The 16103-nt window shown below is 52.4% G+C and overlaps 7 protein-coding genes across 7 annotated transcripts; 4 read left to right on the top strand and 3 right to left on the bottom strand.

Moving 5' to 3' along the window:
- Window positions 1–63: 63 nt before the first annotated feature.
- PHYSODRAFT_252196 (multidrug resistance protein ABC superfamily) lies at window positions 64–3942 on the bottom strand (the record flags this gene model as incomplete). The annotated part of the gene is made up of 1 exon (XM_009527084.1): window positions 64–3942. One exon carries the CDS (start codon window positions 3940–3942, stop codon window positions 64–66), a length of 3879 nt encoding a protein of 1292 aa, XP_009525379.1.
- A 2311-nt stretch (window positions 3943–6253) lies between these two features.
- Window positions 6254–7288, top strand: PHYSODRAFT_252207 (hypothetical protein; the record flags this gene model as incomplete). Its single annotated transcript, XM_009527083.1, has 3 exons — window positions 6254–6587; window positions 6619–6833; window positions 6857–7288. The coding sequence occupies 3 exons, from the start codon at window positions 6254–6256 to the stop codon at window positions 7286–7288; spliced, it is 981 nt and encodes a 326-aa protein (XP_009525378.1).
- Window positions 7289–8095: 807 nt separating this feature from the next.
- Window positions 8096–9095, bottom strand: PHYSODRAFT_354467 (hypothetical protein; the record flags this gene model as incomplete). The annotated part of the gene is made up of 1 exon (XM_009527082.1): window positions 8096–9095. A coding segment is annotated over exon 1 (984 nt), but the record flags the coding sequence as incomplete, so codon positions are not given.
- A 1287-nt stretch (window positions 9096–10382) lies between these two features.
- Window positions 10383–10715, top strand: PHYSODRAFT_411345 (hypothetical protein; the record flags this gene model as incomplete). Its single annotated transcript, XM_009527081.1, has 1 exon — window positions 10383–10715. A coding segment is annotated over one exon (333 nt), but the record flags the coding sequence as incomplete, so codon positions are not given.
- Window positions 10716–11349: 634 nt separating this feature from the next.
- On the top strand, window positions 11350–11562 carry PHYSODRAFT_491282 (hypothetical protein; the record flags this gene model as incomplete). The annotated part of the gene is made up of 1 exon (XM_009527080.1): window positions 11350–11562. The coding sequence occupies one exon, from the start codon at window positions 11350–11352 to the stop codon at window positions 11560–11562; it is 213 nt and encodes a 70-aa protein (XP_009525375.1).
- A 599-nt stretch (window positions 11563–12161) lies between these two features.
- Window positions 12162–12686, bottom strand: PHYSODRAFT_490540 (hypothetical protein; the record flags this gene model as incomplete). Its single annotated transcript, XM_009527079.1, has 3 exons — window positions 12162–12274; window positions 12324–12562; window positions 12640–12686. 3 exons carry the CDS (start codon window positions 12684–12686, stop codon window positions 12162–12164), a joined length of 399 nt encoding a protein of 132 aa, XP_009525374.1.
- Window positions 12687–13083: 397 nt separating this feature from the next.
- Window positions 13084–13617, top strand: PHYSODRAFT_438376 (hypothetical protein; the record flags this gene model as incomplete). Its single annotated transcript, XM_009527078.1, has 1 exon — window positions 13084–13617. A coding segment is annotated over one exon (534 nt), but the record flags the coding sequence as incomplete, so codon positions are not given.
- Window positions 13618–16103: the final 2486 nt, after the last annotated feature.

The raw sequence follows: 16103 nt of genomic DNA, 5'->3' as shown, positions 1-16103 counted from the left end.
GTTGAAGTGTATAGTATTGCGTACATGTATTCGCTTTCATATTGTCTCCGTGTGATATATTATTCAGTGCGCGTTCATCTGGCGCGCCACGAGGCCCTTGTAGACGCCGTTGGGCAGCTGCATGAGCTGGTCGTGCGTGCCCTGCTCCACGATGGCTCCATCATGCGTCACGGCGATCAAGTTGGCGTTGCGGATCGTCGACAGGCGGTGGGCCACGATGATCGTCGTGCGCTGCTTGAGGGCCAGCAGTCGGTCCAGCGACGCCTGCACCACGCGCTCGCTCTCGTTGTCCAGCGCGCTGGTCGCCTCGTCGAGCAGCAGAACGGCCGGGTCACGCAGGATGGCGCGCGCGATGGCGATGCGCTGCTTCTGGCCGCCCGAGACTTGCGCGCCGCGGTCGCCCACGTCCGTGTCGAAGCCGTTCGGGAAGTTGCTGATGAAGTCGAACGCGTTCGCCTTCTTGGCCGCCTCGACGATCTCCTCGCGGGTCGAGCCGGGCTTGCCGAGCTCGATGTTCTCGGCGATGGTGCCGGCAAACAGCACCGGCTCCTGACTCACGAGCGACACGTGCTCGCGCAGCCACTGCAGGTTCAGATCCTTCAGGTTGTTGCCGTCCAGCGTCACTACACCGGCCGCCGGGTCGTAGAAGCGCTCCAACAGCGAGATCGCCGTACTCTTGCCACTGCCACTCGCTCCGACCAGCGCGACAGTCTGGCCACGAGCAATCTTGAGGCTGTAGTTCTTGTAGATCTTGGCGTCCGGACGGGCGGGGTACGTGAACTCCAGGTTTCGGAACTCGATGTCGCCGTCGACGTGCTCCAACGAGCGTCCGGTTCCAGACGTAGCGTCGATCAGCGGCTTGCGGTCGATGACCTTGAACACACGCTGAGCCGATCGCTTCGCCGTGGCTCCGTCCGTGGCACCTTGAGCCGCCATGCCGATCGCGAAGGTGCTGAGCATGATGACCATCAGAACCATGAACATTTCCTCGAACGTGATGATGCCACGGGAGATCCAACGTCCACTGAGGTAGAACAGGAAGGCAAGCACCAGGAACATCGCTCCTTGAGAGACACCAAACGCCATGCCTCCCACCACACCGATCTTGACATCAGCTTCCTTCGAGACGTTGAGATACCCGACGTACATCGAATTCAGCGCCACCTCCATGCTGAACGAAGCCACCGTGCGGATAGAGCCGACAGCCTCCGAGAGGAGAGAGCCCGCAGCCGTATCCGCGTCGTTGTTCTTCTTGTTTCCTGACGTACCAGTCATTTGCTGCGCCTGGATGTAGGAGGACAAGGCCAGCACTGGGAAAACCGCTAGCAGGATGAGTGTCATCCGCCAGCTGTAGTAAAACGCAATGGCGAACGCGATTGTCAGGGTCGTGAGGTTCACAAGCCCTCGGTTCAATGTCTCCGATGTCATGGCTTGCAGCACCGCCGAGTCTGTGGCCAAGCGAGACACCAGTGCGCCCGACGAGTTTTCATCCAAGTCGAACCATCCGATCTCCTGGTGCAGCATCGCGCTAAAGGTGGATGCACGCACACGAGTGACGAGCCGCTGCGAGACCACCGCAAAGCCGTAGTGTTGTAGTGTAATGGAGAGAGTGAACACGATTCCTAGACCAATGAAGCCAAGCGCCCACCAGCGCGCGTGATCCATCATCTCGTGCTTCGTGTAGTCGAGTCTGAAGAAGAGCACCGTCACCTTCACTAATAGAACTCCCCACACGGGGAACACAGCAGCATTGATGATAGCACCGAGAGAACCCGCACTCATGAACTTCCATTCAGGCAGCGACATCTTCCACACGCGAGCCATCGAAACCGGAGGCAGATCAACGTCGCCCAATTCGGCATCATCTCCCTTGCCAGCACCTTCCTTCTCAGACACGCTGTGTCGGCTAATCGATCGTCGAGGAGATCGACCAGGGCGAACGATGTGATCATTAGGGGAGTCGAGCTCTTCAACCTGCAGAACTTCGGTAGAGCTCGCCTCCTGCTCCTCAGAAGCCACACGACTCTGCGCTTCGACCAGCAGACGGTAGTGGCCACTTTCCAACTTCATCAGTTCATCGTGCGAGCCAATTTCCACGATCTTGCCGCCGCTGTGCACTGCAATCCGACTTGCGTTGCGGATAGTCGACAGTCGGTGGGCAACGATAATTGTGGTTCGGTGCGAGTTCGCCAGCAGTTGATCGAGAGAAGCCTGCACAATACGCTCACTCTCGCTGTCGAGCGCACTCGTAGCCTCATCCAGAAGAAGAATCGGCGGGTTCTTGATGATCGCCCGAGCGATGGCAATCCGCTGCTTCTGGCCACCAGACAATTGAGCGCCGCGCTCACCGACCTCGGTCTGGAAACCTTGCGGGAACTCCTTGATGAAGTTGTACGCGTTGGCCATCTTCGCAGCTTCAATCACTTGATCATCCGTAGCCGAGGGGCAACCGTAGCGGATGTTTTCCATAATGGACGTGGCAAAGAGAGAAGGCTCCTGTCCGACCAGTCCAACTTGCGAGCGCAGCCACTTGACGTTCAGCGTACGCACATCCACACCGTCGATGCTCACCGTTCCGCTAAGAGGGTCGTAGAAGCGTTCAATGAGCGACACCATCGTACTCTTGCCACTGCCACTGGGACCCACGAGCGCAACCGTCTCACCCGGTTCAATGGTAAGAGAGTAGTTGCTGCACACTTGAATCTCCGGACGGGAAGGGTAGGCGAAGGAGACGTTCTCAATGTGGATGCGACCCATGACCTTGTCCAGCTTCTTGCCCTCTTCGCTCAGGGGGTCAATGAGAGACGACCGTTTGATGGTCTGGAAGACAGGGTACGCCGCGGCACGGGCAGCAGTGATAGCCTCAGCACTCGGAGCAGCTTGGCCAAGCGCCATAGCGCCCATGATAACCGCAAAGAAGACCGTGAGCACTCGACCGCCGTTGTAGCAGGAGCTGCCAGTACAGGTATTGCCGTCCAAGTTGTCGTTCGCTACCATGAGCGCGCCGAAGTACATGCCACCAGCGTAGGTGAAGAAAATGGTGCCGAACATGATTCCCGTGCCCAATCCGACTGCAAGCCCCTTCTTGATACCAGCTTTAGTCGACAGACCCAAAGCGTCTTCGTATTTCTTGATGAAATGGTTGATGGAGTTGAACATGTGCACCGTGCGCACGTTGCTCAGCGCCTCCTGCGCCACTGCACCAGCTTTGCCGTAGCTCTCCAGTCCCTGCTGCGTCGCCGTAGAAAGCACCTTCATAGAGAAGAAGGCTGTGACGGCAATGAACGGCGTAAACGCTAGTAAGATCAGCGCCAACTGCCAGCCCTTCACCAGACCGATCACGATGCCCGACACGGCCATCGAGAAGAAATTTAGCCCGTCGCCCACTCTCCTGCCAATTCCGGATTGAATAGTTACGGTGGCTTCCGCGACCCTCGTTGCAAGTTGCATCGGTTCATTGACGTCGAACCATCCGATCTCCTTGGTCATAATAGCGCTCACATACTCACTGCGAATGCGCTTGGCCTGACGCGAAGCAGTGATGGTCCAGCACGCCACTTGCATGCTGCCGGCAATGAAGACCGCGATGCCAACGTACACGAAGTTGAGCGCGACGTGCTTGATGCTGTGCTCGATGTTCGCCCCCGGATCGGCCGGGTTGAACGTGTTGAGCACGTCTCCGAAGAGCACGATCTGGATGGGCTGCCCCACGCCGGCGGCCAAGCCTCCCACGGTGCCCAGGAACATGAGAAGCTTGTCGACGCCGTCAGCGTACGAGAAGAGCTCGGACATTGACACGAGTTGGCCGTCGGTCGCCGCGTTGTCCTTCGACGCAGTCGGCGCTGGGTTGTCCACGCGGTTGAAGGCGACGTCCAGGCGGTTGGGCTCGTCGTCGCCGGGCTTGGGGGTCTCCGCCGCCACGTACGTGGCCGTGGACCCCATTCTTGCAATGCGCTGAGACCGAGTGAGTGAGACCTTGTTGCGCTTTGGCAGGCAAAACGGAGACTGAGTGATATTTGCGGCTGGAGCGCCTCAGCTCACTGGACCGACCTTATCATCGGTTGCGGCGCGCGCGCTGTAAAAATACAGGCTGACGATGATGTTTTATGCCCGTCTCGGGTGAAGTAATCCGGCCGCAACCGTACCGCGCGATCGTCCTACGCTTCAGAAATAGCGGGGGCTCTGCTGTTGTTTACTTTCGAGAGAGTGGAGTAAGCGCCCGAATTGACTGGCGTGGCGGCATCCAAATGCTAGTTGGTTGCGCCGCCCCCGACCAACGCAAACCTTGCCGTTCACCAACATTCACTGCGATAAGGTGCAAGGGGCTAAAAGCGGAAGACAACGCAGAGTGCCATGCGGTGATCATCATGTCAGTCAGCTCATACGCTGGTCACCATCTTGGTGCTGGCCAAGGAAAGCCGCGCGCGTTTTGCCAGCGGTTGAGGGCGCCGCCACAGCACGACTTCTTGGCGAGTTCCATACGGACGGACACTTAAAAGTAACGGGCGCGGTTAGCAGCCCAACGACGACAATCATTCCGCTTTCACTTCGCTAGCGCTTTGTGGGTCCGCAGTACTCGACGCAAGTCACTTCCGTTTTGTGGGTGCGCCTGGGCTTCCAAGTTGAACAACGTAGCAGATTGATTGAATGGCCTCATCGCAAAATGGGTAGTCCTGACTCGAAAGTCACTGTGAACACTGAAGGCCGCAGTTTGACATTGTAGCCAGTCGGAACGCACCGTGCGTCGTGCAGACTGCACGACGCAAGAGCGCTTCATTTATTACAAACTCATTTTCGCAGTGGAAATACACTTACTTCTATGACTTGAATTGGTGCAGGGGGGGAAGGCCGCCGTGTATATCCTATTCGTCAGGCAGGAACTTACCGGGTAATGGCCACAAGGCAAGCTATATGCTAATGCAAGGTGACTACCATCATGAGAACCAGCAACATTCTATAAATGCAGCACCACAGCTCATGGATCATCAAATAACATGCAAAAGTGTCAGCATCTACTTTTGCGTGCGGTTCTAAAAGCATGTGTCATTGTCGGGTCTTGGAGATGTTAGGACTACCGCGCAGGTGAACTCTACGTCCTCCTGGGCGATACGGCTGAAGAAAAATATCTGCAAAACGCAAAACAGCAATATCACTGGCACAAAATATTTTGGTGTTGAAATAATTAAAATGTAATTGAAACGATTGATATAGTCCATTATTGTCTATTTTCTTATTTAAAATAATATTCAAATATATAATCATAGCACATAATTTTGATTTATAATATAGTTATTGTGATGAGAACAAAACTGAACTACCGTACAATATTAATTTCAGATTTTATATATATACCGGAGCGGGAAAACAACCAAAACATGCTGCGAGTCAACCAAGCGTGCTCGTCACCATGACGCTACAGTAATTCACCCAACGGAGAGTGGCAGGCTCCTATCTTTGCAGTCTGTGGTGACAGGACCGGGTTTGAATCAAGCACTCGCTTCGAACCATGCCGCTCGCATTGTGAAAATATTAAAAAAAATAGCAATACATTTCGGAGGCGCTCCTAACTTGCGTCCTTCACCACTGTAGAGCAATTTTGCCTGTCGTCCAAGTCGCGGCCAGTTGCTGGATCTGGGGGAGTCATTCCCGATAGGGAGGGATACTTCTACATGCATACAGCATCATACTGTACATGTAGTCTCAACTTGATACTCAAACTGAGTCGTTATTCGACAGTGTCGCTGCATTGCACTGCAAAACTGCAATACCATCGTATGTACGTGTCGCTCTGACTGTCAATCTGTGCACGTGATCCCTCGTTTACGCGATCTCTGCTTCAGGACATGGGATAGCGGTGCCAAGGAGCACCATAACTATAATAGAGCGCAATGCACGCCTACAGGAAGCGGCTGTACTAGCGAAACTCTCGCCAGTCCTCTGTCTGGAGCAAATCCTGTGCGAACTTGTGTTGCTGTGCACTGTCCACAGTGTACATCCCGCGCTGATGAAGTGAGCAATGCTGGTGCAATAGCGTTGACTCGATAGTATCCGGTTCGCAGTCCGTCCCATCAACAGAAATGGTAGTGCAGGCAATCACTAAAAGCTGACTTCAATGGTGCTTGTGTAAGCAAGAACCCTTTAACACCTCGCTGTTCGTCCGTCGGGCAACGAGCAGCAGTGTGGTCATTCTCAAATTCCCGACTTCCAGCTCAAGCAGTTCAAGACCCTCCTCACCCCCAAGGACCCGATCGCCATGCAGCTCTTCACTCCGATCGTCTTCGCGCTCGCCCTGCTTTCCGTCGGCGTCCAGGCCAAGGTAAAGGAAGAAACCAAGTCCATCGACGACCTGTATGCAGAGGCAGTCGCCGAAGGAGGCAAGCTGGTTCTGTACCACGGAGGAGACACCCCGACTCAGCAAGACTCGCTACATGAAGCCTTCCAGCAGCGCTTCCCGGAGATCAACTTTACCCTCATCGTTGACTACAGCAAGTACCACGACGTCCGCATCGACAACCAACTGGAGACCGACACCCTCGTACCGGACGTCGTGGCTCTGCAAACGCTGCAGGACTTCCCTCGCTGGGCGCGTCAAGCAAGCTGCTCAACTACAAGCCGAAGGGGGGGGGAAAATCCACAAGTCATTGAAGGCCTCTGACGGTGCCTGGATGGCGTACACGGTGTACTCGTTCGCCTCGAGCTACAACGCGAGCAACCTCAATGGGCTGACCCCGCCTGCCACCGTGGCCGACCTGGTCAACTCGCAGTGGGCTGGCAAGATCGCCTCGTCCTACCCCAACGACGACGACGCCGTGCTGTACCTGTACACCCGCTACGTGGCTGGGACTGGGTCGCCAAGCTGGCTAACCAGAGTGTCGCCTTCCACCGCGGCTCCAACGTCGCGGGCGAGTTGATCGCCTCTGGAGAGAAGCTGATTAGCATGGGCTCGGACGTCGGCGTCAGTGTCGTGGGATGCAACAGCACCGAGTACATCGCTTGGGGTCAGCGCGCTGCCATTCTGGCCAAGGCCAAGCACCCGGCTGCGGCCAAGCTGTTCATGAACTGGGCTCTCTCGGACGAAGTGCAGGCGTCCACTGTGGCGCCCAGTGTGCGCACCGACATCAACACTGACAAGCCGTGGGATATCCCCGAAGCCAACATGACCGGCTTCTCGTCGTTCATGGAGGACCGCGCGAATGTGGAGGAGTGGAAGCAGACGTTCTCGCTGTACTTCGGTGAGGTGCAAGGCGAGCCGACCCCGGGCTTCATCGGCCTTTACCCGGGTCTGTAAGGCAATTATCCACGGTTTGACATTGTCCTGTTGCTTGGCGTTTGCAAGAAATCCGAGATAAACCAAGTTCACTTTCATCCTGTGCGAAGTACTACCTCCGTGTAGTACTTTTGAGCCAGCATTTTTGATGCGCAAGATGATGAGGTATGTAGTCAATCGATTCATTCATTTAGATTAACTTAGATTTACATTCACACGCCACAGGAAATCTCACCTCGTCTACACGATCGTAGCTTCTCACCTGTCGTAACTCGTGCTTGCTCGGCTACGGAAAACCATAACAGCTTACTCCTTCTTGCCGTAGAACAAACCCCACTTCTGGTCACCATCGCCACAGCGCACAATCTTCGCTTCCCATCCATCCACGATATACTTGAAGTCCGTCTCGCTCGTCTCCGCAACGAACTCCTCCTTGTGTGCCAGCGTGCGAGCCAGCTCCTCCTTCAACACCTCCACGAAGTGGTTGGTGCGGTCCTCCGCTACAACAAACGTAAAACCCACAGACTCCAGCACCTTGCCGTACTGCGACGGCGAAAGCAAGTGGTAGCCGCGACCGGCCACGTACGCCTTGAACCTGTCCGACGGCTCCTGTTCACCTTGGCAGTAGTCCGAGATGAGCACGCGGCCTCCAGGCTTCAACCATCGGAAGAACTTGGCGAACAGCGCCTGCTTGTCCTCAATGTGCAAGATCGTGTCGCGAGAGTACACGACGTCGAAGGACGCGTCCGGGAACTCCTTCTGCGTGGCGTCGCAGATCTCGAATTCGACGTCGGCGTTCGGGTCTTGCATCGACGTCTCGAGCGCTCGGTGCACCATGTTGGTGGAGAGGTCGATGCCGACGACCGAGACGCCGTACTGGCGAGCCATGTAGAAGTCTCCTCCCCCGATGCCGCATCCGACGTCCAGCACACGCTCGCCAGGCTTGAGGTTGAGCTTCTCGACAAACTCAGTCGTGGTGCCCTGACCGCCAGTGCTGACGTAGCCCTGTCCGAAGATCTTCTCGTAGCGCGTGATGCTCTGGTTGGAGTACTGCTGCTGGTCGAGGAACTTTTGGAAGGTGGCGACGGCCTCATCATCACTGTTGTTGTCGGAAGCTCCTTGCTTCATGGCTTTGGTGTAGCTGAAGAAGACTTGTCCGTTGTTCTTCTTGATCTTGCGGTAGACGGCGACACTGCCTGAGGACTCGAGATTGAAGTATCCAAGGTCTCCGTTCTCCTCCTTGGTCACCACCGAGCCAAAGGCCCCCACGTAGAAAGCAGGATGGCGGTAGTGCGTCGGGTTCGAGTTGCGTTTGACGTCTCCCGACTGTCTGAAGCAGGACTCGCGGAAGAAGAGCTTTCCTCCAGGTCGCAGCCACTTGATGGCCTTCTGGGCGAACTGCTTCACCTCTTCATCCCCCAAGTACATGAAGATCCAGTTGGAGAAGATCACGTCAAACGAGTTGGGCTCGGCCTCGAGGGTCACGACGTCCTGGCAGAGAAAGTTGATGTTCTGCATGTGGCCGTTGGTGGCGACGTTGGCCTTGTGGAAGTCGTCGATGAACTCCACGGCAGTGACGCTCTTGGCCGTCTTGCCGATGATCGACGTGAAGCGGCCGATGCCCGCAGCCAGCTCCAGCACGTCCTTGCCAGCCATGGAGGGCGCGCGCTCCATGATCTCGGGCATCTCGAGCTCGTGCAGGATCTGGGCGTTCGAGTCCAGCATCATGGTCTCGATGTCCGTGTTGGAGCTGTGCTCCGTCCAGTAGGACTTCATCTGCTGGCGAGTGGCGTCGACAGCGCCGATGGTCATCTTGAAGGGAATTGGGGGGGGGGGGCTTGGCACTTGATCAGCGCGTGGAAAGTTGTGGAATGGAAAACTTGTGGGTGCACAAGCGGCCTGACTATAACCCTTGCGTTTGCGTGTTCGAGGGTTGCTCATTGAGGAACTTCAATCGCATTCACTATCGTATTCATACGAAAATTAAGTAATTGGTAATCCTTACTGTGACCTCTCAATTAGTGATCCCACCTTATCTAGCAACTGCGTGTTTGCTGCTCTGCCCATCACCCTTCGGAATATCGTTGGGTAGCTCCGCTGCTGTGTGGATTCACGTTGCGGAGTTACGAGATTCGCCTGCAGAGGCAAGCCATAGCCGACAGCAATCGTCTCGGCTCACTTGGCCTGAGGACAAGCCCAGCACTGGGGATCAAAAGCGAGACCGCGTCGTCACGCTCTGCATTGGCACCGGAAGCAACCTCCTTGCTTGCGTGGCCGCGTTGGATTGGCTGTCGCGGTCGTCAACAGCTTTTGCGATTCAGGTGCAACGTGCAACTTCTGCTGCTACCTGCAGACTTCAGGTGACGTCACGAGGCTCCGCTCTCCGTGTCGACCGCCGTTGCAATAGCAAAACAATGTCCGCTTGAAATGGTCTCGGTTGTGACACGTGTCATCTCGGGCGTGGTGTGATCTCGCTTACAGTACCGGCGTTCGTCTACAAGCACAGTTGCACCGCAATGAATGGCCTCCAGCACTTCCGATCAAGAAGACCGATTGATAACATGAAAACATTTAGGTATTTGTCTTTCGTAGAGTCCTTCTACTAGTCCATCAAGCTGCTGCGGCTGTCCTAAGATCCAACTCGCATCACCTGCAACGTCCTAACCACATTTATTTACTCCTTCTTGCCGTAGAAGCAGTGGGTCATGGAACATTACGCCGGCAGTTTTTTTCCTTACCGTAATTTACCACCGAGAACATTCTTGAAACCTTCTTTCGGGACGATTTCAACGACGAGAGCGAGAGCCACGTCTTTTCGATATGAGGGTAGTTTTAGAACCTCTGAACCGGTCAGATCTAATAGACGTTGATTTGACGACGCCCACTTTATAGCGAGAGCCACGTCTTTTGGATCTTAGGGCGTTTCGGGACCGCTCGTTCAAACTATATTGATAAAACCAATAGAACATTACGCCGGCAGATTTTACTAGTAGTTCGGACCAGCGCGACGTGGTGTCTCATCATTGGTTGAAAATCTATGTCACGCACCTTCATGTTCGCTTAAGTACGCCAGAAATTCTACCTCCTTCTTCCTCATTCCAGAATCTGCCAAGATGTGAAGTTCTTCTGTGCGATCGTTGGCGTGGCGGGCAGCGCGTTCGAGGTGGATATCGACGATGCTGAGTCGGTCTCGGCGTTGAAGAAGGCGATCAAGGCGGAGAACCCAGCGACGATCACGTGCGATGCCAAGGACCTGCAGCTCTCCCTGGCGAAGACGGCGGACGGCGCGTGGCTGCTGTCGAACGATCCTGATGTGGTTGCTATGCGAAGTGGAGCCGTTTCTGAAAAGGTGCAGAACCTGCTAAACGAACAAATCGATCCAGCAGAAGAGATTGCCGATGTCTTTGTACCAGCTCCGCAGAAGAAGCAGATCCACGTGTTGGTGGTGGTTCCGGGTCATGTTCGCGTTGACATTGGTGGAACTGCTTCCAGAGCGCTGAAATATAAGCGTACGTATTCTGGCCCCTAATTGTTTGAATATGTTGTTGCTAATTTCTTGTGTAGAGCAGGATTCAGACGGTGGATCATCAACGCTCAATGCTTCGTACCTGCCATATTGGCGGTCATTACAATCATTGTTTGGCCTATGGAGAGAATCCAACCGACGAAAAAGGATGTTTAAGAGTTCCTGGCCGCTCGCTTATCGTGTGTCAGATGATTGGTGTTGATATTGCGATGGGGGCGATTCTGTCATATTCGCAACATTGGAAATCGAAGCTTGACAACATGATCGAGGAAGCGAAGGACGAGACACCGTTAAAAGCCCAGCGACAAGAAATGACCGACCTGACTTTTGCTGCTGAAGCCCAGCATCAAGAATTGACCGAGCACACTTCGCTGCTTCCTGCTACTGAAGCTCAGCGACAACCTCAACAACAACAACCCTCACAGAGCACAAAGAGAAACAGAGGAAGAGGAAAGAGGAAATGAATAATTTAATGGAAGCATGGTGTCTTCAAGTTCTCAATTACCAAGTATTTGTTGATCGATCGTGATAAATATAAAGTTAGTAATATAGTAACATGGCGTACTCTCCTGAGCAATACCAAGCTAGCAAGGAACGCATCAAAGCAGAACAGAAGCGCTACTATCAGCGCACACGCGACGCTCGCTTGTCGTATCAAAAGAGCTACGACGACAAGAATAGAGACCAGATTCGAGCTCGCAAGCGTAAACCCAAAACCGAACTTATTGATGGTGAAGTCGAACTTAATAATGAAACCGAACTTAATTAATTAATTAATTTTTTTCCTCAAAAAGTCAATCCCAATATAGTCAAAGACAATGGCTTAAAACCTCCAAAAAGGTATAAGCCAAATATTTGAATTAATTAATTTCAGAATATTTTGTAAATGACTAAGATATAAAGTCGATCCTGATACAAGGTCAAATAATTATAAAGTAATATCTACGGAGAATAATATAGTCAAGCATATATAGGCAACATGTTTGCATACGAACTCGAAGGATTAAAGAGATTAAATATTCAACCCATTCGATGGGGTAGTAGCTACCGTATTAAGGTACGTGGCAAGACGGGGCGCATGGTATACATTAGCAACATTTCCCACCCCACCAACCAAAAATTGGTAGCGAAGCAGTACCAGATCAGTCTAGGCAAGCCCCAAAAGAATGTGGCTGCTGATTTCAAGGAAGACAGTAAGTACCGCTTCTACCAAGGCAAGAACATGGAGTCGCACCTCTACGAGGGAATTCAGCCTGCTGAGTTCTACGACAAGCTCGAGAACGTGCTCGCAACCCAGAAGTCTGCCTTCAAGGTCAACATCGCTCTTGGATACAAGCTTGTCAGCAGAACTGATGACAGCGAGACTCGCTACTTCCACCCAAATATTAGCAACACGTCTGTATTTAGCACTCCTGTAGCTATCAACAGCAAGGCTGATATTCGTAAGAAGGTGATCTCGGAGATTCGCTCCATGGAGTTGGCTGACAAGCTCAACTACCCCAGCTCCGGGTACATGGTGAAGGGGATTACTGGCTTCAAAATCTATATCTACCAACGCGACCATGCTCTGGGTGATAGCGAGGCTGTCATTCCTAAGGTGATTCGTGATAACAAGCACGTCATCAACTTCCCCAAGACGAACAACAAGTGTGTCTTCCACTGCATTGCTTATCACAAGCAGGAGGGAGCCAAGAAGGATCCTCGCAGAATCCAGGCTCTGGTGAAACAAGCCTTCAAGCAGTACTGTTCGTACAAGGAGATCGCCTACACTCTGGGTCTGTTCCGCAATTTCAAGCCTATCGGCATTCTCCAATTCGATGAGCTTGAGGAGTGCTTCAAGTTGAACATCAACGTCTTCAACATGGATGTTGAGACGGGCAAGGTTGAATGCATTCGCTGCTCGGACAAGGACTATGATTCGATCAACATCCTGTCGCACGAGAATCACGCTCTCTACATCACGAACGTTGATATGCTCCAGCAGAAGTACCAATGCTCTACGTGTGAAATGGTGTTTGTTAGCTCTGATAAGCTACGCAACCACACTAAGAACCAATGCGAACTCGTGAACATCGAATCGTTCCCAGCTCAGCCAACCATCTACCAACCCGCTCCGAACAGCATTCGTTCCATGCTGACTAAGTACTCCATCAAGGATGCTGACCATTACATCGATCACTTCATTGTCTATGATTTTGAGGCTATTCTCAAGCCTGCGGGTGTCAAAAACGGAGAGAATACTATCTTCACAAACGAACACATTCCTGTGTCTGTTTCCGTGGCCGACAGCTTGACTGAGGAGGTGCGATGCTTTGTCAGCGATGACCCGAAGGAGTTGCTCAAGGGTATGTTCCAGTACATCAAGGAAGTTGCGGCTAAGATTCAGCAGTACAACGTCTCGAAGTACGAGTCTTTGCTCCGCGAAATCATCAACGTCCATGGTTTGACTGACGCTGAGGTTCCTGGTCTAGACTTGGGTAAGACGTACAAGATGGATGATGTCAATGCTTGGATTCAGAACGGGGAGTTTGCTTGTTTCTTCGATTTCCACAGCAAGCTCACATTCGGTAAGAAGCGCTCGGATTATGGCAAGCTGAAGCAGTGCATTGGTCAGGTACCAGTATTCGGATTCAACTCTGGACGCTACGACATCAACCTTATCAAGGCGGACCTGTTTGCAGTCATCGGTACTGACAACATCACATCAGTCATCAAGAACCCTAGCTACATGTGCATCGCCACGTCAGACATGAAAATGCTTGACATTAGCAACTATGTTCCGGCAGGCACCAGCTATGCAAAGTACTTGTCGACATATCTCGGTGAGTGCAAGTGTGATGACAAGATTCGATGCGTCTGTGGCCTAGGAAAAGGCATCTTCCCGTACGAGTACATTACTTCATTTGACGTACTCAGTCAGCCGGAAGTCCCTCCTAAGTCAGTGCTCTTCGTAGCACTAGCATCAGCGATGAGGACTATGTGTGGGTACAGTTCGTCTGGGAACACTATGGCATGAAGTCAATCAAGGATCTACTCATTGGGTACAACAACCTCGATGTAGTACCCTTCATCAAGACCATCAAAGCCCAGCGAGAACTATTCAAACGTTTCGAACTTGATATGTTCACTGATGGTGTGTCGCTACCTGGTCTCTCTGAGAAAGTCATGTATCAGACGTGCTTCAACAACCTCCAGCAACCAAGTAAGGAGCCTGCTGAAGCGTTTGACTTTCCCGCTAGTCACTTAAGTGGATATAAGACCCAGGATGCTGATGCCGATCGTGAATTCAATATGACACTAGAACACCTCAACGACTTGCTAGAGCGACAAAAGTACCTGTGTGGGCTATGCTACAAGCAACTCACAGCTGATACTGCCTCGGCTGACCGAATCAATAACAAGCTCGGACACATCGATGGTAATATCTTGATCAGCTGTGTGGGATGCAACGTTGCTCGCAAGAACATGTCGCTAAAGGGCTTCCGCCACAAGAAGCTACTTGAATTCAACTCAGACAGGTTGGTGTACAGGATCGATAGAGAGGAGAAGGACATCTACACCAAGATGAAGGCGAACATTGCTGGTGGTCCTTCTATCATCTTCAACAGATTCGCGAAACGCAACGAGACCAAGATTCGAGGGGGTAGGATCTGCAAAAAGATCATCGGCTGAAGACGTGCTTCAATAACCTCCAGCAACCAAGTAAGGAGCCTGCTGAAGCGTTTGACTTTCCCGCTAGTCACTTAAGTGGATATAAGACCCAGGATGCTGATGCCGATCGTGAATTCAATATGACACTAGAACACCTCAACGACTTGCTAGAGCGACAAAAGTACCTGTGTGGGCTATGCTACAAGCAACTCACAGCTGATACTGCCTCGGCTGACCGAATCAATAACAAGCTCGGACACATCGATGGTAATATCTTGATCAGCTGTGTGGGATGCAACGTTGCTCGCAAGAACATGTCGCTAAAGGGCTTCCGCCACAAGAAGCTACTTGAATTCAACTCAGACAGGTTGGTGTACAGGATCGATAGAGAGGAGAAGGACATCTACACCAAGATGAAGGCGAACATTGCTGGTGGTCCTTCTATCATCTTCAACAGATACGCGAAACGCGACGAGACCAAGATTCGAGGGGGTAGGATCTGCAAAAAGATCATCGGCTGAAGACGTGCTTCAACAACCTCCAGCAACCAAGTAAGGAGCCTGCTGAAGCGTTTGACTTTCCCGCTAGTCACTTAAGTGGATATAAGACCCAGGATGCTGATGCCGATCGTGAATTCAATATGACACTAGAACACCTCAACGACTTGCTAGAGCGACAAAAGTACCTGTGTGGGCTATGCTACAAGCAACTCACAGCTGATACTGCCTCGGCTGACCGAATCAATAACAAGCTCGGACACATCGATGGTAATATCTTGATCAGCTGTGTGGGATGCAACGTTGCTCGCAAGAACATGTCGCTAAAGGGCTTCCGCCACAAGAAGCTACTTGAATTCAACTCAGACAGGTTGGTGTACAGGATCGATAGAGAGGAGAAGGACATCTACACCAAGATGAAGGCGAACATTGCTGGTGGTCCTTCTATCATCTTCAACAGATACGCGAAACGCAACGAGACCAAGATTCGAGGGGGTAGGATCTGCAAAAAGATCATCGGCTGAAGACGTGCTTCAACAACCTCCAGCAACCAAGTAAGGAGCCTGCTGAAGCGTTTGACTTTCCCGCTAGTCACTTAAGTGGATATAAGACCCAGGATGCTGATGCCGATCGTGAATTCAATATGACACTAGAACACCTCAACGACTTGCTAGAGCGACAAAAGTACCTGTGTGGGCTATGCTACAAGCAACTCACAGCTGATACTGCCTCGGCTGACCGAATCAATAACAAGCTCGGACACATCGATGGTAATATCTTGATCAGCTGTGTGGGATGCAACGTTGCTCGCAAGAACATGTCGCTAAAGGGCTTCCGCCACAAGAAGCTACTTGAATTCAACTCAGACAGGTTGGTGTACAGGATCGATAGAGAGGAGAAGGACATCTACACCAAGATGAAGGCGAACATTGCTGGTGGTCCTTCTATCATCTTCAACAGATACGCGAAACGCAACGAGACCAAGATTCGAGGGGGTAGGATCTGCAAAAAGATCATCGGCTGAAGACGTGCTTCAACAACCTCCAGCAACCAAGTAAGGAGCCTGCTGAAGCGTTGACTTCCCGCTAGTCGCTTAAGTGGATATAAGACCCAGGATGCTGATGCCGATCGTGAATTCAATATGACACTAGAACACCTCAAC

This window comes from Phytophthora sojae, assembly GCF_000149755.1.
Source record: "Phytophthora sojae unplaced genomic scaffold PHYSOscaffold_3, whole genome shotgun sequence".
Classification (NCBI taxonomy): domain Eukaryota; phylum Oomycota; class Peronosporomycetes; order Peronosporales; family Peronosporaceae; genus Phytophthora; species Phytophthora sojae.
This window is presented reverse-complemented; position numbering and strand designations above follow the sequence as displayed.